This window comes from Zosterops lateralis, assembly GCF_965231275.1.
Source record: "Zosterops lateralis genome assembly, chromosome: 2".
NCBI classification, from domain to species: domain Eukaryota; kingdom Metazoa; phylum Chordata; class Aves; order Passeriformes; family Zosteropidae; genus Zosterops; species Zosterops lateralis.
In genome coordinates this window covers 86578722-86598774 of record NC_139763.1, presented here as the reverse complement: position 1 = coordinate 86598774, position 20053 = coordinate 86578722, and the positions used below count along the sequence as shown (strand labels likewise).

General features: G+C 42.7%; 2 protein-coding genes across 3 annotated transcripts in view; both read right to left on the bottom strand.

Moving 5' to 3' along the window:
- Window positions 1-11821, bottom strand: part of INTS4 (integrator complex subunit 4) — a 31963-nt gene extending 20142 nt beyond the window's left edge. The window contains exons 1-11 of the mRNA XM_083855118.1: window positions 11740-11821; window positions 11139-11333; window positions 9305-9422; window positions 8535-8641; window positions 8171-8356; window positions 6882-6932; window positions 6167-6255; window positions 5788-5908; window positions 5217-5288; window positions 4051-4225; window positions 1863-2068 (exon numbers count right to left, since the gene is read on the bottom strand). Coding sequence (XP_083711244.1) covers window positions 1863-2068; window positions 4051-4225; window positions 5217-5288; window positions 5788-5908; window positions 6167-6255; window positions 6882-6932; window positions 8171-8356; window positions 8535-8641; window positions 9305-9422; window positions 11139-11333; window positions 11740-11793 — 1374 coding nt within the window. The 5' untranslated portion in view covers window positions 11794-11821. The remainder of the gene's footprint in view (window positions 1-1862; window positions 2069-4050; window positions 4226-5216; window positions 5289-5787; window positions 5909-6166; window positions 6256-6881; window positions 6933-8170; window positions 8357-8534; window positions 8642-9304; window positions 9423-11138; window positions 11334-11739) is intronic.
- Window positions 11822-13553: 1732 nt separating this feature from the next.
- KCTD14 (potassium channel tetramerization domain containing 14) lies at window positions 13554-18216 on the bottom strand. 2 transcript variants are annotated; one of them, XM_083854970.1, is made up of 2 exons: window positions 17929-18216; window positions 13554-15274 (listed from the first exon to the last, which is right to left on the bottom strand). In XM_083854970.1, exons 1-2 carry the CDS (start codon window positions 17995-17997, stop codon window positions 14603-14605), a joined length of 741 nt encoding a protein of 246 aa, XP_083711096.1. In that variant the 5' UTR covers window positions 17998-18216; the 3' UTR covers window positions 13554-14602. The 2 variants fall into 2 exon arrangements, with proteins under 2 accessions (XP_083711096.1, XP_083711097.1); XM_083854971.1 differs by having other exon boundaries at window positions 17938-18216.
- Between the last annotated feature and the right edge of the window lie 1837 nt (window positions 18217-20053).

Below are 20053 nucleotides of genomic sequence, written 5' to 3'. Positions count from 1 at the left end.
CCAGGGAGCTGAATTCCACAGGCTTTCAGCCCAGTCACCAGCCTCCAGAGGGTCTGAGTAAGCACTGAGGACATGTCAATGGCTGGACAGACTAGAATATTCAGCTGAATTAATTACAATCCTTCTGCCAAAAACCACCTTGACATTCCATATCCATGTATCACCACATTCCTTGCTATCAGCATTTGCCTGGTGCTGCGGGACACATGGTGAAAATTTGATAGGACACAAGAACTGGATGCTTTTCAATGGTGGATTTTACCTCTTCTAAATTATAATTTGCTAAGTATCAACAGCTTATTCATCACAGTCTTACACAAAAGAAGAAAGAGCAATCCTCTTCTAAAGGCTCTAAATGATAGCCAACACATTCAAATGATCAAAGGGGTTTTGTTGGTCAAAGACAGACTATGACCACAGAGAAGCCAAAATCTAAGGACTGGAATGACCACAGACATAAAATACTCCAGACCACTAATAAAACCCACCAGAAATGTGGTACAGAGACAAAGAAGGGAGAAGACCATGAAGGGACAGAGATGAGCACAACTCAACAGAAACTGAGATCCAGGACAACAGGGAAAGCAAATTCCAAAGTTTGGTCAGAAAAGCAAGAAGTACCTGGTACAATTATTCTGATAAAGTGAAAGCAGTGGGGTGAAAACAGACAACACCCTCAACACCCCAGTGTTCCATATTTATGCTGTTGGAACCAAATTAGGCACCAAAGTTAATGGTATTTTTCCCATCCTTTATTTTTGTACTCGAAGATGGATTTTACAGAAAAGCACCAAGCATCTTTCAGAATCAGATAAATCCATTAAAATGTTAATAATTCTGCACTTAAGCTATCCCAATGCCTGATAAAAATTATCATAATATAAACGACAATACAGATAGGGTTTATCATACACGATAAGTTAGCACAGAAGAGCCCAGCCTAACGAGGACATTTTTATCCTTCAATGGACACATCCCCAGCTTAAACAAATGTAAATAATGACAAAAATGTGAGGCACCTAAAGCTCATTGATGCATTTGCAAAGTCAGATCATATGCCACAGCATTTGTTACAGACTGATAAAATAGGTTTAATTAGTTTGCTACTTCCTGAGGCACAACTAAGAGTAGCAATTGCTGCCCTGGGTCAAGGAAATAAAAGGTGAAGAGACTGAAACAGCGGATTTGCAGCACCTCCCAAGGCACTTCCCAAAAGAAGCAGGAATTTGCCTACCACAAGCAGCGATGTAAAAAAATTGCCTCAGGGGCTATAGCTCAGCAAATAAATCAGGTCTGAGAGGAAGCAGTTTGATACAGTACCATTCATACAGCCAAAATCTTTTCCTCAATCAACCTCATCAACCAGGAAGAGCAGCTGACTCGTGCTATTCTCTGAATCCTGGCTGAACACTGACTGGGATAACGCTGGTTGGGAAAACTCAAAATAAGGCCAAACACTCTAAACAGACAAGAGACCTCAGGCCCATGGCCAGCTCTGCTTGGTGAGCAAAGGTGTAGCCAAAGCAGCTGAGTCAAGGAAGTAGAAAGAAAATGAAGCTGTTTTCAACATTAAGTGCATAGAAGGCTGGACCACAACACAAGACAGAAAAAAACACATGGAGGCAACAGCACAGTGATCAAAGGAAGAGTTTTTATCTAAAATGTATCTATTTCAGAAGTATTCTGCTGTCCTGGTGCTTACAGGCTACCAGATTCTAGGAACAACTGGCAGTGTTCAGAGTCAAAAAAAACCAGAAAAAAGGTGGGTTTGCTTTCAGAGGAAGGGACTGATCAGCAGTACATAATTAAGGACCCCGAAGTAGGCAGGAGAGCGTTTCTTGCCCTCCTCAAGAATTCCTTACCTCCAAGACAGCTAACACAGTATCCAGCTGGTCCTCCCGCAGTGTGATATTGTGGGAAATTTTTCTCATTGTGTGTATTGACTGCAATCTGACCTCCTCAATTTCATCATTAAACATGTCGACCAAAAAATCCAGGCATTTCTCCGCAAAAGAAGGCGAGGACTGAGCCAACATACACAGGGCCTCAACCGCAGCAATTCGAACCTCTGTTAAACGAGGAGCAGGGAATTAACTGTAAATTAATTAAAATTGTCTGGTTTAAAAGCACCCAAAAGTGAGGTCTTGTACTATCCAAGGGCTGGGCTGAGGAAATGCTGAGGGCAACAGAGCCTAAGCAGGGACCCACTGGGGACCTTTTCACAGGCAAATCCTCAAATCAAGGCTCATTTCTGATACAGCCCCTGCTGCTGCCATAAGCATCTGCAAAAGGGACCTGCAGGTGAAAAACAGGTCTCCAACCCACCAATAAATACTGTGTATTTCACAGTGTGTTTTGCAAGCATAGCATTAACACTGGTATCTTAAGCAAACTAATTTAGTTAATTAAACTGTGGTTGTTTTATTCTTCCTGACATTTTAATTGCTTGGAGCTTTGACTGCATTTTTAACTTGCTACCTAGCACTTTACGAATTGCTGAAAAGCCCCAGAGAATCAACGTTTTGGCAGCTAACAGAATGAAAAGTCTTCTGCTTTCTGACTTCAGATTCCTCAAAACAAAGGAAAAAAGGCACCCCCTAAATACTAAAATTATTTGAATTAAAGTTTAAAAATCATCAGAAAGCATCCTTAGTGTACTTATGCTGTAAAACATTGCAGGAATTTGAAGAATACCCAAATATAACAAGGTTAGGCAGAGATGAGATTCTCTTCCCTATAATCATCCTCATTAGCTTCCCTAACATTTATGTTCTAGGATCATAAAAATGATAATTAATCTGATGTCTTGCAAACACTGTTGTTTTAAACATATTTCTAGTTTCCAATCAAATTAGCTAATCTTGAGAACATTTACTTGAACTTGTGTGGAGCTTTCAGGCCTATTGTTAAAAGAAGACATCTGACTCCTCAGGATTCTGATCAAGTACAAAAATGCACAGACAGCAAGACCCCTGCTTGTTTAGTAATGAAGCTTTTGCCACATCTCTGAGTCTCCATGGCCATTAAGACCCAGGTATTAAGAGAAGAGAAACATTTTGCTGATATTGCTCTCATAAGATGACACACTAATTAAGATTTATGTTACAACACAGGATTTAAGACATGAAGCAGTATTGCCAGTCAGGGAGAGCTCAGCAGGTATTTAAAAATGCTGCAGTGGAGAGAGAGATCTGTGTATATTTCAAAGTTGTTCATTTTATCCACATTCCTCAACAGCATCATACTGACCTAAGACCTGTGGCACAAGAAACTGGAGAACACGTTTCATCAGGCCAAGGGGCTGAACCGCTGAAACATTTTTTATTGTTAGTCAGGAAAAAAAAAAAGGTGCACTTTCAAGCTTCAGGGAAAGTTTAGCTACTGGGAAACATGCATTTATTTGTAGGACTCATGGAACAATAAACCCACTTTTAATACACGATCTACAATAATATTTTTGTTATGGTGGTTTTGTATGTTTTAATTTAACATTCATCCTTCCAGTAACATTAAAGGCAAATTCAAAAATAACATTCAGAGCTTGGAATTGTCATGGTTTATGCAAATACCAGCCTCATGCTGTACCAGGGGAGGTTTAGATGGGATATTAGGGAAAACATTTGGGTTGCCAACCATTGGAACAGACTACACAGGGAAGTGGTGGAATCACCATCCTTGGAAGTGGTCAGAAATCATCTGGATGTGGCACTTAGGGACATGGTTTACTAGTGGACTTGGTAGTGCTGGGTTAATATTGGGACTTGATGGTCTTAGAGGTATACATACAACTGTTAAATTTAAGTCAACAATAACAAAAAATAATCCCAGTGGGTTTCTGCAAACCAGAAGCAAACCATTTATTACTGTATCTGTTACTAAAACTTTACCATTTATAGGAAGCTATTTGCTTTTGGCCACTCAACTAAACATTTCTATCCAAAATTCTGCACAACAGTACCTTTGAAACAACTGCCATAGAGATCACTATGATGCTTATTAGCCAACACACATCTCCCCTCATAGCTAATCCCATGGCAAGCTAACACTTACCGTACATCTCGTCTTCCAGGCCATGAACAAAAGCCCCACAAGCTCCTGATTCAATCAAGTTCACAGCACCAGTATCAATCTCCTCCTTGGGAGCATCATCTCCCCACTTTCTGCCACTTGAAAACTCCCCAGAGCTGTAGAGCTCTTTGGCTCGCTCGTGTGCGGTGCGCTTCCTCTGTCCAAACAAACATCTCAGTTATGACCATGTTAACTTCAAAAGGTGACTGAACAAAATACTAAACTGGATCTGAAAACAGATGGAGGCTTAGACATTGACACACCTGCAAGTGCTAAGAAAAGCAAACAATACCTACTCTTCTATGGCTATTTCTAACTGCCACTAACTCTTTGCAGTTTTGATGTAGGGAAAGGATAATAACAAATGCATTTTAATTAACATATTCTTAGACATTTGTTGTGAAAACAGCCAAACTGGGTCAGAACAAAGCTCCACCTAGTTAAGAAGCCAATAAGTGATCTGCAAAAATGCTATCACTTCGCAGTTCAATTTGTTAAACTGCAATACTTTAATGCTATCAATACTATTCAGAGTCCAGCAATGTGTAAAATGAAATATTCATTCAGGGTGCTTGCTAGTCTGCCTCCTCTCCCCACACACTGTAAATGAACCTGCACAGCACCTTCTTTAACAGCCTTTCCAAAGCAGCACACAAAAACCAGCAACTTTTCACCATTCTTTTATAGACAGAAAAAAATTTACATAACCTTGGGCATGTTGCTTAAGGAAAGAATTGCTCATAGGGCTGAGTAGCCTTTAGCTACTCATGTTTCTTGAAATGTTGATGTTTTTTGATCAGATCTTGCAGGATGTTTCCAAGAGCTTGCTCCTAGAACTAGGATGCAATCTTTCCATACACAAAAAGCAAAGCTTTTAGCCAAAAAACCATCAGAACACCACAAACTGTTACCTCTCAGTTGTTGCAAAACCTGAATAGCCTAGAGCTGTTTCTTACATGCTTGGTTTATGAAATCTAAAACTAGCAATTGCTCCATTGACTTTAATCTAAAACAAAACCTGTCATCATCAATTAACTCTCAGCAACCCTCAGGCAAGGACAAGGTGAACAAGCACACTCAATATTACCATCCCTCTTGTGTGATTTTAGTACCTACACACAGGAAAACAAACCCAAACATTTACATACCCTCAGATCTGACATGAGCTTCTTGTCAAGGGTCTGCTCCAAGAAATGGGAGCTAACTTGTTGCATAGAACCCTAAAGAAAAAAAATAATCAAAAGGAAGAAACAGGATTATTCTAAACTGCACTGACTTATCTCAATATGGTATCCAATCTTATCCACTCATTCTAATAGCTTTATGCAAAGCCTGACACTTTTATGTCAGAGTCTAAAAAAGTGAACTTAAAGAGTCAGAACATCTTATTTTCCCACTGAGGCTAATTTGGCTTTTCTTGAGTTCATTGGTTCACATGTCCTGTGGTAGAGAAATAGGGGCAGGGAATTATGACAGGGATTTGGTTTTTCTTTAGTGTTCAACCATTCTTTCCTTCTCAAGGAAAGAATCACTGCACAGCTGAGCTGAAAAACTGTTGGGTTTCCTCAACCTCCTTCATTTCTTTCGCCTCAGAATTTTGAAAGAATTTTACCTACACAGTTTTAAACATCCTCCCATTCTTTTTTTTTTAATATATATGAAAAGTCAAGTAACTTAAGAGAAAGAATCTCTGCTAGAGAAGAAAAGAATGCAACTTACCAATAACTTTGCAGCTTGTACTCTTACAACCCAGGAACCATCACTAACCATATGGCAAATTTTTCCAAAAGCATCATCAACCAAGCGAATTTCTTCATTAGAAGAAGGAATCGGGACGATGCTGACAGAGAGAAATCAATTTGTGGGTTGTATTCCATACTGGATGGCACCAAGAAGAAACAACTATGCTGAATTCCTATGAATGTGCAACAAATACCAGGAACCAAAACTTCACTGTACCAGTGCATTCTCATCAGGCATCAGCCCTTTGTACACATCAGCTTCCTAGCGGCTCCTCCTCAGCCCTACCAGCACGAAACTCTCAGGATTAGGATGATAACTTGTCCAGTACTGTGAGGACAGTGCATGCAGGACCTACCTTTCTGGGTAAAGCTGACTGAGGACCCAAATCAGCTGGACTGCAGCACTGCGCACTTGCTCGTAATCATCTGCCAACAGCTTGCAGGCCTGAAAGAACATTCATAGTGCAATACACCTGGAACATCCCCACCTGAGCTGCCATTCACTTCCCACAGTGTAGTCAGCATCCCTCACCATGAGACAGGACAGATAAAAAAATCAAGATGAATCCAGTCTTCCCTGCTACTCCCTAGTATTTCCAAGTTTGATCAGGCAGACAAATAATCAAGTGAATCAGACACATGTTACAAACTCTAGAATTGCTTGTACTATGCAATAAGGACAAAGTGTGACTCTGCAATAGAACTGATTTGATACAGGCTGCAGCTGCAGAGCTTTACTGATATAACAAATACAGGCTTCATGGGTACTTTCCAATGAACAAGGGTCTGAAACTTCCAGACTATGACTGCCAGATGACAGGAATGACTTCATCAGGCCTTGCCCTTCCCATGATCACCTCCCCAGCAAACAATATATAATAAACCATATGCTTTACTGCATTTAAGCACAAAATACCCTTTTATTTCCAGTGTCATACAACAACAAGGAATATCAGCACTTAAGTGAAATACTCCTCCTCTGCTCAGTGTCCTCCTCCTCACAAAACACATTGCCAGAGAATTCAAAAAGAAAGATATACAAACAAGTACAAAACAAATATAAGTGTTTACCTGACTATAAATAGCTTGCTGTAACTTTAATCCTCTTTCATGAAGCTGTAGCTACATAGGGAAAAAAAAAACAATGCAAGAAAGTGTAAGTACAGGTTTAAGGGACACAGACTAAGCTTTCACCACTGTTTTTCCATTTGAGCTGCTTGCATTTCTTGATTGCTCCTATATTTTAAAAATTGCATTATCTTGACCATCAGTATTTTAAATAATATCCTTGAGTTCAATGTAATTTTTTAGCTTCACAGTCATTCATACTTAAATTAGGGAAAAACAATTTATACAAGCACACTGCCTGTTCATTCTCCCACCCTTCAAAAAAATTTTAGTGTTAGCCATATTCAACCACAATTAAAACATATAATTATTTTACTACCATTCCTGAAACATGGATCCAAAAGTAGCATTGCCAGTAAGTTTTCATGGCATCTAAATCTTCCCATTACTGAACCACAGGGAGAGCAAAGTGTTTCTTTTTAAAAGGATGAGTAAGTACATCGTCCAGGGGAAGGAGATTTCAGAGAGAGATTCAAGTGCAATCTGATCTCCTCAAATGCATCTTCCTTCTTTCTTTGGAGTTTAAGAGCATTAATTCAAAGATCCTTGTTGACCATCACGTTAGATGGAATATTGTTATAAACTTTAAGGGTACCAGAGAAACTTCTGTATCCCCACACACTCACAGGGAACTCACACTAAGCAATAGTTTGAAATGCATGGTTTTTGCTTGCATTTCTGCAAAGCTAGAAGCTTCTGAAGGGTCCCTACACAAAAAAAACCCCCAGTATACAGTATATCTCATGAACAGTTAAGAGAATGCTAATGACTGTAACCATGAGGCAAAACTTAAATGTTTGCTTTCAAACAAACAAAAGAACTTCTTTCTGGACTTATCATACAGGTCTCCTATCATAAGCAGATACCTGCTGCATTTTGGAGCACTAGTGCTTTATTGTACTGCCAGTAATCAATACTAAATCAAGAAATAGATTTGTCACTAAAAGAAAGAACCTACATACACACAAAAGAATGAACAAGTTGAAAAGCTTCTTTCAGCTATAGCTGAAACTGAAGTTACAAATCACTCAAATGCCCTTTGAGATCTCATGTTACTCTAATATTTCAAGACCTAGCTTATTTTTCCAGGTAATTTTGATACACGAAATATGCTTTTACTAAGTTAATTAAAACAATCTCTAAACCAAACCTCTTTGCATTTGTTTGCAGCCCTATCTCAGCTTTCTTATACAAGCATAAGCCATTTCTTCCATGGTACCAGCTACACTTACCATTGCTTTTATAGCTGCAGTCCTAACTCGAGGGTCCTGATCATTAAAATGATCTCCTATTATCTTCTGGACATCTTTGGCTGCCTGGCTTTCAGCCTCTTTTGCAACACCTTTTTCCACTGGGCCAAGACAGCCAATTAGCTGAAGACACTTATTCCTTACACCATGAGAAGAATCTGTCAGATGCTGTGGAGCAAGACACAAGCAGATGTAGCTGAAACATTGTGTTATGTTTTCTGGTAGTTATTAATGTTAGTACTGTAACAGTTTGTTGAGAAAAACTGAAATAATTTAAATACTGAGTATCTTTCTATTTTTCTTGTGGCAGTAACAAAAATTCCCTGGCTCAGGGAGGCCTCCTTACCTTGCAGGCTACCTCCACCAGCCTCATCCTGACAGATGGATTCTCTGGGAGTTTTGTGCCAATCACTAACAGGGTGTCCAACAGCTGAGCAAGGACTTGGTGAGACTCTGCAAAACACAAGAGTGAAAGGCTACACACTGCTTTGCTGAACTCCTACCAGCTACAGACTGATCCACATTGGAAAGCCACCCTGAAACCTCTTTTCAAGGCCTGAACTAGCCCAGCTCCCTAAGCTATGCCTTGTACATCACACACTCCAGTCCTCTACCACCCCAGTGGTTCTGCTGAACTCACCCAACCTTGCCAGCACTAATCTGGCACCAGGGAACCCAAAACTGGATAAAGTATTCCAGATGTGGCCTAACCAGTGCTGAGTAAAAGGGTGTAATACTCTCCCTTGACCTGCAGGCTACACTCCTGTTGATACAGCTTGATGAGCCAGCCTCTGACGTGATATAAAAAAAACTCCTCTTCAAACGCATTTCCATTTTAAGCAAAATTGTCTTGTAGAAGAGAGAACTTCAGAAGCAACAGCTCTCAGATGTAGATGCAAAAGCAAATTTTGCACTCCTTTAGAACAAAGATATAGAGCAGGCAGGTCAGAGGAACATTCTTCTCTTCAGAACATGGTGTTATGTGTCATCATTCACAAAACCAGAAAATAAGTACTCTAACCAGCACCTGAGATGTAAGGCCTTGCCACTGTCCCAAATGCTCTGACAGCACAATTCCATCTTGACCTCAAGCACCACATCAGAAGTGAGACTTACTCTCATTCTGAAGTGTGTTAATGGCATCATCCATAATGCAGTCTGGGGAAAATCCTGCAGTCTTTGACAACAGCCCCAGCAAGGATGCAATCTTCAGTCTCACAGAGGCATCATTCTCCTGCAAGGAAACAAGACCCCGAAAAATCCCCAACACAGCAAGGTTAAAGACAAAAAGAGAACATTATATACTACCTACATATATCTACTCATTTAAGAAACAGCAATGCTGTCACAGGTGACAATTACATAAGTAAGCCTCATCAATAAATATTCCTCTAAAATTAATTTCAAAAGTTAATGCTTTTAAATAATTATTTTGAGGCTTCTACAGACTCATGCACACAAGACTTCTGGTCATAACTGGATGGTTTTTCTTTCATTGTGTTGCCAAGGATATCCAAAGCAGAGTAGAAAGGCAAAAAGTCATCAAGCATTTTTTATTTTAGGGTTGAAGTTATGTGTTTGAACAATGGATACTGTCACCAGGACTGTATGGGGACTATTCTACCAAAATATAAAGGGATGAAGGAGCAGAAGGCTACAGGACCACCTCAAACCAAACAACGACAATAAAAACAAACAAATCATCACATAACTTCCACTGCAGCTACAGCTTTTGGGGTCAGGTTTCTGGACGATCAGGAAAAGTGCAAGTGTTATGGAGTATTAAGTTCTTGTGAAAATTTTGTCTATAAGTAAAATAATGTCAGCTGTGATAGTTTTGAAAGCAGTATTTTTAAAAGCTGGATTCTGTAACAGGCTGTGCTCTTGCCAGTTTGATCTTGTCTGCAGGTTCATGAGTCTCTCTTCTAATACAGCCTACAAAACAAACTTCAAGCACAAATAATCTGTATTATTTGACCAGGAACTCTGTATTTCGTAGAATCAGAGAATCATTTATGTTGGAAAAGACCTCTAAGATCATCAAGTCCAACACTTACACCAGCACTGACAAGTCTACCACTAAACAATGTCTCCAAGTGCCACATCTACACATCTTTGAAACACCTTCAGGGACAGTGACTCAACCATTGCCCTGGGCAGCCTTTTCCAGGGCTTGATAATCTTTTCAGTGTGGAAAATTTTCCAAATATCCAATCTAAACTTCCTTGGAGCAGTGTGGGACCATTTCCTTGTTCTACTGCTTGCGAATTGGTGAAGAGATCAGTCCCAGACAGGTTTTTCCATAGATTTGATATTAGGAAGAAATTGATTCCTGAGAGGAGGGTGAGGTACTGACCCAGAGGAGGTTGCCCAGGGAAGCTGCCTCATCCCTGGAAGTGTTCAAAGCCAGATGGAGCTTTGGGCAACCTGGTCCAGCAGAAGGTGTCCCTGCCCTAGCAGAGGGGTCAGAAGTGGATGATCTCCAATGTCCCTTCCAACCCAAACCATTCCATGATTCTGTGATTTTAAAAGTGCCATTTTTTACCACCTAAGCAATAGCTAAAAGTTTTCTCCCCTGCTAGAGAAAATAAAGAACAAGGTAAGGACACATCAGTCAGGAAAGAGTTAGATAAAGCTGAAACAGCTCTGGACAGCCAGGCTCCCTGGAAGATTTGACATGTCTTTTGTCTCTTGCCAAGTTATTTCCACACAGGCCAGGTACAGGGATGACACTGCCCCACCCTTGTCACAGCCCCCTGGAACCATCAGCACAGGGAGCAAGTAACACAACCAGAAATCACCTGGGTCAAGGGCTACAGCTGTTCCCTCTCAGCCCGGGCTGTTGGCAACTGAGTCTGAAACACAGAAGCCTGTGAGCCCCTGTTCAACCTCCCACACCAAGCAAACAGGAACAAAGGGAGCAAGCATCTTTGGCTCCCAGCTTCACCACCTTGTAATAATGTTCCAGCAGGATCCTGACAACCCCTTCCACGCTCTCCACTTCCACGGGCTTCCTGGCAAACTGGAGCAGGTACTGCAAGGCATCTGCAGGTGAGGTGGCTTTGCACAGGTCCACGTGCAGCGCTGCCGACTTGCTGGGCTTGGTCAGCCGCAGCTTCTTAGTGGACAGGTCCTCATGCTGCTGCTGCGGGCAGAGGGACACGGCTCAGAAATACAGCACACCCAGACCCGCTCCTTCCCAGACTGAACATGGGGAGGCCTAAGGAAGCTCCCATGTCCCAAGGCAGTCACTAGACTCTCCATCTGTCCCAGGAAGAAACACAATCTCAGACCGCTGTGGCTGTGACTGCCCTGCCCAGGTAGTCCCTTCTTTCATATTTCTCCCCTCCTGCAGCCCCAGCCTTCTTAAACTCGGAGCTGACCCGTCCCGCTGCTCCCCTACCCCGACGCCCGGCGGGCGAGCGGCGCTCTCAGATCCGGCGCCGGGCTGGGCCGGCGGGTTTCCCCACAGCTCCACCTCACCCGCCGGCGCCTCCCGCCGCACGGCAGAGCCCGGAGCCGTCCATCCTGGCGCAGGGGGCACGCGTTACCTGGACCACCTTGGTGAACTCCTCATACACCCGCTTCTTGAGGTGCGCCGCCATGACGCCGGACCGGAACCCGGAAGAGGAGCCATAGAGCTGCGGCGGGGAGGGGCCGGAGGGGCGGCCGCTCTGTCCGCCCGGAGGCCGCACTCGATGGTCCGGCGGCCTCCCGTTGCCCTGGGGACGGGGGCCCAACATGGCGGCCACGGCCCGGCCAGACCCGGCTCCGCACCCAGGCCAGGGCATGTCTCCCCCAAAAGTACATCCAGGCTTCGATTTTAAGCCGACTTTCCCACCTATTTCTGCTTTTTTAGCGAACAAAGAAACGAATGTTCGTTGGTTCTAAATTATATAGTTCGTTAATTAGTGTTCTGTCCTTTATTGGTTATTTATTCTTCTCATGTTAATCAGTCCCCATTTCTCAGTCTTTTTGTTATCTTTTTCCCAGGTAGGCAGCTTTGCAGCAAATACTGAAGAGTCTTTGTTAGTCTCATGTTATCTTCTGGTTTCTGCAAAATACGCTTGTAGTCTATAAACTCTGCATTTTTTGTGTTCACTTTCAGAAATACATCTTTCCCTCAAAAGTTTTGTTCATCAAAGCATACCAGGGTTAGTTTAGCAAAACTTAAAAGTTTCCGTGGTTTTCCCAAACTCTATCAATAACAGTTTGTGTAAAGAAACTTGTGCATGTGCTGGCTGGAAGTGACTTAAGACTAATACAATGCTAATGAATAATACACTGCTTATGATTAATTAAAACAATTAATTAAAAATAATTAGAAAATTTATTTCCATCAGAATCACTGAAGTCAGAAAGAATTTCTAAGATCATCGAGTTCAACCACTAACCCAGCAGTGCCCAGCCCACCACTAAACTCTGTCCCCAAGTGCCACATCCACAGTGATTTTCTGAGCACTTCCAGGGATGGCGACTCCACCAATTCCTTGGGCAGCCTGTTCCAATGTCTGATCACCCTTTCAGTGAATAGGTTTTTCTTGGCACAGCTTGATGGTATTTCTCTTGTCACTCCCCTGGGACAGCCTCCTTTCAGACAGTTGTAGAGAGTGATAAGGTCTTCTCTGAGCCTCCTTATCTGCAGGCTGAACACCCCAGCTCCCCCAGCCATTCCTCATCGCTGGTGCTGGAGCCCTTCCTCAGCTCTGCTGCCCTTCTCCAGGACACTCCAGGGCCTCAATGTCCTTCTTGGAGTGAAGGGTCCCAAACTGAACACAGGATTTGAGTGTGTGCCAATTAAAGTTTCTCATGGCAGCAGTCCTATAGGCTTGGCAGGTTGGTTGGTGTGAGGCTTTAACTATTCTATACTGAGATTGTTTTCTCCTAATATCTAATTTTCGTCTCTGTTGTTGTGACTTAAACCAGTTTCCCCACCCTTAAGTATGTATGAAGTCTAACAGATCTCTTTAAATCAGCCTTTTGTCTACTGGGAAGCCTCCTCAATCTCTCTTCCAGGCTGAGCACCACCAACCACTTGGTTATGATAAAAGAGCCTATTTCCTAAACCTTTTTGTCCTCTCAGACACTGACTGCGTCCATTTTTACCAAGGTTATGAATGTGAGAGATGTCAGAGTCCCTTCACACCTACACAGAACTGCCCTGCAGTCGCTGGAATGACTCACTGGGGAGAGGTCCATGCTAGGATAAGCACATCTGAAACACAGCTTAATTAGGAGTGATTAAAATCTGTTACCTAAAGACAAAACTCCTGGTCTTTAGGATTTGGAGACCTTGAGGGGAAAATGTCAGTAAATAAAGCACTTCTGCATCATTCAAAAAAATTTAAAAAGTTATTTATTTGAAATTCCAGGGACCATTCCACAATTCTATCGGTTTTGTCCTTGACTGGAAGAAATCCATCTTCTGAGAAGTAAAGGAAATATGATCTTTATCAAATCAGCCATTATGATTCTCAGAGTGATTAAACCCAAGCCATCTCTAGTATAAAAATAAACTTTCAAATCCTAAGATTTTTTAAAATACATTGTAGAATGCAACTTCTGTCCTGTAAAAGAGAATTTGCAGGCTGTTGCTTCAGTACCACTTCCTTCCCACCAAATCATGGCAGGTTTTCTTAATTCTTCCAGGAGCTTATGTAGTTAAAAATAGCATCATCATAGTAATGAGTATCATAAGAAAGAGATTAAGATTGTGTGGTTTTAAAGAGGAGTGTGTGTCCTTAGATTATAAACTCCTCACATCAGTGATGGTACTTTGCCTTTTGTTGATCCTGGACCATAGCTGAGTTTCTCTGTCTTCTCTTCAGAACAAGTAATAAATAATGGTAATAAATACATTGACTAGAGGGTAGGCTGTCTACTGGAGGAATAAGAGGAGATCCTAGGACACTGAATCCTTTCCTCTTAACCCAGATTCTAGTATAGAACGGAGGGAGAAGAATAGCTTTTGCCATCCCATTAAGAAACCAAATTTAATTTGAGTATGTGGTGATGTCACTGTTTCAGTCAGGATTTGCACATATGTGGCCTGTTCCCATTTGCACTGAGAGAGCAACTCTACATGTCCACGAGACATATTTGGGATTATTCATTTCCCTTAGGTTGAATGAGGTTGGCTCAGTTCATAGATCCATCTCTTTGAACTGAATGAATAGTAAGTAAAATTCCTCCTTTTTCTGGAGCCTTTTAAATCCCCTAAGAAGTTATCCCCTAAAGGCCAAGTAAAGTGGCTCTAAAGTGCTCTTTGATATGGCAAACAGACAAAGGAGATCCTTTTGTTGGCCTGTGCATTTCTTCCTGTCCCTCTGGTAGCCCATGGTTTAGTCTCCACAGTCCAGGTCAATTTGCTCCAGTAATTGCTTTCCAATGTTCCCTATCAATGGTAGCACTTTGCTACCACCAGGTGAACAGGAACTTGTAGAAGAAGTCGTGCGATTTGAAGCGAAAACCTTTTTCAGCAACATGAGGCTGAAAGGATATTTTATACCCTTTGGCTTCTACATCCATTTGTATACAGTCCAGCAGATCAGAAATACTTGGCACAGCCTTCCAAGGGCCAAACTTCACCACGGACTTTTTATCCATGTCCAAACTGTTCAAGGCATCCCGACACCTGGCTGCGTCCTCCTCGGTTCTGACCACGCACACGATGACACTGGACTGTCGGGAGGCGACCGCCTCCGCCCTCGCAATGCGGATCATCAGCTCGATGTTCTCACTGTAGTTGGGCACACGAGCCAGAAACTGCCTCCTTGCCACAAGCTCCCCAAAGATCTGTGGGGAGTCCTCCAGCTGCTTGATCAAAGGCTCTATGTCATAGAACAGTGCCTCCTTGTAGACGTCCTGGATGCATTGGGTGGGCACTTGGTTACTGCGCAGGTACTCCAAGATGTATTTGAAGTAGGTGCCTGGCCTGTCAATGAAGAACCTCCCTTCAGAGTCAGTCCTGAGTTTGGGCTGGCCGGTGAACATCTCTGCCAGCTTGGAGCCAGGGTGTTTCTTCAAGGTGCTCAGCGTTGTCGTGTACATCTCCCCACCAACGTTTAACTCCACAATTGGTGACAACTGAAAAAAAAAAAGGAAAAAAAAAAAAAGAAAAGGTGACAAAAAGCCATGTGCATTATCAGTCTGAGGCCATCAACATGGAAGTGTCAAGGAAAAGACACGATTGTGGTTGGAATGATGATGTGAAATGCAGTATGAGCTCCCATTTTGTGGGTATCAGATGGGAACCTCTACCTGATTTATTGCAAAAAAGCAGATGAAGGATGCTTATACAGTTCTTGCAACCAGAGCAACAGAGACTTGGACATTTCTAAATGGCTAAGTCCTCGCCTCATTTCTGGGATGTAGGAAAGCATCATTTCCCTGGTGGGAAAGAGACAAAAGAAGCCACCTAGGGAAGCTATGAATGACTACACGATCCAACATTGATCTCCTAGATCACTCACAGGCATCGTCCCTGTGGGCCACCTACAGCAAGAGCAGTACATGAGCTCTCACCCACCACATATGCAGAGGGTCAAAGATAGAGCCCAAAGCTGTGCCACTTCATTTTTGTCATCTGAACAGTTCTTTTCTCTTCAAAGGAGAAACTAAAGCTCTTTATAAACCTAATAAATTGGTGGCATTGGCTTCCAGTCATCCAGGGGTTCAGCTACAAATACTGAAGTAAGACACAAAAATCCATCATCTCAGAGGTGCAGGACAGAAGCTGTTTAGCAAAGCACCTAAAAATGTATTATGGCTTTAGTTAGGAAGTAAAAGAAATATTTCATGCAACTGACATGGACTTAAGAGGGAAAAATGTAAAGATTGTGGGTTTGTTTGCATTTTTTTAACGCTCTGTATTAACATCATTATCTGAATTGGAGGAGGAGGCCTGAATATCTGGAGAGCTGGACTTTTTAAATTGACCTTCCTGTATGTTCAGTTCTGAAAAACTTACTAGCTTCCCTTTGCACTTGGTAATTTTATGTAGTACTCAGCAGATGAAAAGAAGAGGGAAGAAAGAAAGAAGACAGTTCTTTTCCCTCTTGCCAACACTGCTGTAATGCAAGTCACAAGCCAGGCCCGGCCAGGACCACACCTGCCATTGGGAAGGCGTGAGTCAATAAACAATGCTATTTTCCAGGAGCTCACCTGCACTTTCTTGGATGTGATCACGAAAGGAGCTGCCTCAGTGCTGCTGGTCACATGCCTCAGGTGAAGCGTGTACTTAAGTGCTTGGCTGGATCACACGGGTACAGACACAGGGGATGACGTGAGCCACCAAGAGAAGGGGGGGCTCCTGTGCCCTCTCTCTGTCCTGTTCTTGTACCTACCTACGTGCTCTCTTGCTCACCTCATGCCAGCTCTGCTTCTCTTTCATCTGAGTGAGCTGTATTGGCTAACAGAGGATTTAACGAGCACAGAGCTGGCAAAAGGACGGGACTAGGAACAGACAGCCTGGTGCAGGAGGAGACTTCCCTTTAAACAGGAGTAAACTATCAGATTTAGCAGAAATTTGCTCACACCCTAAGCAAGCCAGGGAAGCAACAGATGATTCAGGGCAAAGACCCTGCTGGAATATTGCTTTGCTCTAGTGTGGGTAGTTTCAACTCAAGAGCAATCATTTACTTTTGGGTCAAGAAGACAAGCACTATTCTGTCTGAGACTATCTTGTGATTTCCACCCACTGAAAAACACAACTCAAAGCTATTTCTGTAGTCAAGTCTCTCCCCAGGAGATTTGCCATTCGTCCAGGAGATACCAACAGCACTCCCCACCAGGGAGCATTTGCAGGAGAGTCTCAGACTCTTGAGCCTTTGCTCCATTTTCAGATGGCAGGTCAGATGTTTCATGCTGTTTGTCACTAATACAAATGGATAACATGTTATTCCTTAATACAGTAGCCCAACTAACTCCATGTTCTTGCATCTTGATTCATTGTTTAAGCCTGGCATCAAAGTGGTTCCCAGCGGACTGGAAGTACTGGCACCAGCTGATTCCCAGTTCTATAATTAGCCAGCAAGGTGACACTCAGAAAAGTCATTCTGTCTATTTGTGCCCCAGTTTACTAATCTGTGAAACAGTTACTTCCAAAGGAAAGCATTTTGCAAATTACAGGTGAAAAGTGCAACATAGGAAGATTGGGTTTTCTTAATACAGAGAGGTCTGGAGAGGAGATTGTTCAGTTTTAGCCAAGAAGACAAACTGGTTAGCAATAGACTGAGGGTAGAGGAGAGTAAAAAGAAATAATCTTGTCACTGATTTCTGCCTAGTAAAATGCTGCTTGTCTGAGATAGCCATTAATTTTCCTTACAGCTACAAAAACTACTGCTCCCACCTGATGATCCTGCATGTCAACAACACAGGGCAGCTTTGGCATCATTAGAGACTCATAAGACTCGTTGAAAACCCCCAAAACCTGCAACAGGCTTTTATTTGGGGATCTGACCAACTGAATTTCACAATAATTGAATTCCATTTCTTGCTAAAGCAGAAGAACCACTGTGGTTATTTGCTGTTGTCAGATCTCGCATGCCTGTGAGAGACCTGGCCCTCCTGTAACACAACAGGTGCAAACAGGCCAGAGTCAGACACGGCTTTTTAAATAGAATATTCTTAGAGATATATTTGTCTTCAGATTAGCATATGGGGGAAAAAACTCCACTCAAATGTAGCCCAGCAGAGGTGCTTTGATCCCACATGAGGGAATTGTGCCCTTGAGCACATACCTTACTCACCATATGCAGGCTGCCGGTGACCTGCTTCCCAAGGGGCTTGTGCTCCGAAGAAATACTCATCTTCCCCCGGAGCTGAGGACTCAGCTGTTTGGGAGAACTTGCTGCTCAGTGCTGGTGTCCAACCCCACGGGCAGGATGGCTCCCAGCTGTGCTCCAATCCTCTTTCACTTGGTCTTTCTTGGTGGGCTCAGCTTTCCCCTGCTCCCAGCCCAGCTGCTGCCACGGAGGCTCCAGTTTGTCCCAGGCAGAGTCCTGGTTCTAGTTGCAGGTGTAGGGAGAGGGGAGGGGACAGCCTGAAAGCGGAAGTATTTGCTCATTAGTTTTCTGGCAAGCAGCAAGGTGCAGGGTGGACTTGGCTGCCAGCACACACCTCATGCTCTGCTCCCTGAGTGGTGACTAAGGGCGGAATAATCCCTTCCAAGGGAGGCCCAGTGCCCAGGGCACCTCCAATCAACCCCGTGAGGTGTGCCTGTGTGTCCACTTCTGCCTTGACAGCTGCTTGTATCAAAACCAGTAAACATTTTCACAGCTTTTTGGCCTCCATGCACTGCTGCTTTAAAGCACAGTTTATCCCAAACAATTTCATTGATCCCATTTGTCACTCACACTGATGACAGATCTATGGGGTGTCTACCTGTCTGAGGTGGTGGCATTTTCTTCCTTGCCCATACAATCTCTGGGCACTGAGTAATTTGTGCAAGGTAAATAAAGCCAAACCCGAATCTCTGCTTGAGCATAAATTCTTCTTTTCAATAGGCCATAAATATTTGATTATTATCTTTGCATGACATTGTTTTCTAATATCCTGTATCCACCAAATACAGAATGTGGACAGCACCACAGGCACTTAGTGGTTGTAAGACTATCACAAAATCAAAACACTCACAAGGATGCAGTGAAGGTGAACTTGAAAGTACTTAAAGGGGGGCTTATAAAAAAGGAGAGTGAATTTTTGCCTGAGCACATAGTGACAGGACAAGGGGGAACAGCTTGAAGATAAAAGAGGAGAGATTTAGATTAGATATAAGAAGAAATTCTTCACTGTGAGAGTGATGAGACACTGGCACAGGTTGAGAAAGCTGTGGATGCCCCATCCCTGGAAATGTTCCAGGCCTGGTTGGATGGAGCTTTGAGCAACCTGCTGTAGTGGAAGATGTCCCTAGTCATGACAGAGGGGGCGTTGGAACTAGATCATATTTGAGCTTCCTTCCCAATCCAAACCAATCTGCAATTCTATGATGATTCTCTGTCTGTGTTAATTTATTAAATGCAGAATATTACATCATAGCTAGCCTAAATAACCTCTCCAGAGCCAGACCACTGCCCTGCAGGGTCTCCTTTATTTCATTCTAGGTGATTCTAAGTGCACTGTTGCTTTCAAATTTGTCTTCAGACCACTCATCACTTCTGTGTCTTTGTTTCATTATAGTGGCAAAATTGCCATGGGCATGATTGTCCAGAGATGTAACTTAGTGTTTGTAATGAGAGACAATATCTTTTATTAGATCAGTGATACAGATGGATAAAACTATCCATGTTTTAGGGCACGGAGGTATTCCCATGTCAGATTCTGCTTCAGCTTGCTTGGGTTTTTTTTCCCATTTTTTCCCAGTTTCTGTTGGTCTAATAGAAGGTGTTAGCCCCTCTACCAACCTTGCCTCACTCTCTTTTGTTTCAAGCTGCTTCCCTGTACCAGCAACCAAAGGAAAAATCTCAGACAAAGACAGTGCTTCCTAAAAATCTTCCTGGGGGAGATATTAATGATGAAAATTAACAGCATGGTATATAAGGAAATAATTTACACAAAATATGCCTTGTTCTCATGGACACCAGCTTTGTTGCTTTTGAATACTCCAGGGATTTTGCTGGGTCTGTATCCTCTCAGAAGACAGCATTGATCTGAGCAGGAGCTTGAGGCACAGAAGGAGAAACAGTTGGAATTTAGACTGATTCACTTCCCTTGAAGCCTGTCCTCATGAAAGGCTCCATCAAAGCTGGGCCCAGACTCTCTTGAATGCTCTGTGCATTTGTGTAAACCTGTCATTGAACCCATCTTACATTTTGCTTTTGGTTCTCTGAAGCATCCTCAGGGATCCTCAATGATAACCTCTGTCTG

Coding starts and splice junctions, on each gene's coding strand:
- KCTD14 (XM_083854970.1), bottom strand. CDS start 17,997: ATGAGTATTTCTTCGGAGCACAAGCCCCTTGGGAAGCAGGTCACCGGC. Junction 15,275..17,928: donor GCCTGCATATGGTGAGTAAG/GTATGTGCTCAA, acceptor TTTTTTTTTCAG/TTGTCACCAATTGTGGAGTT.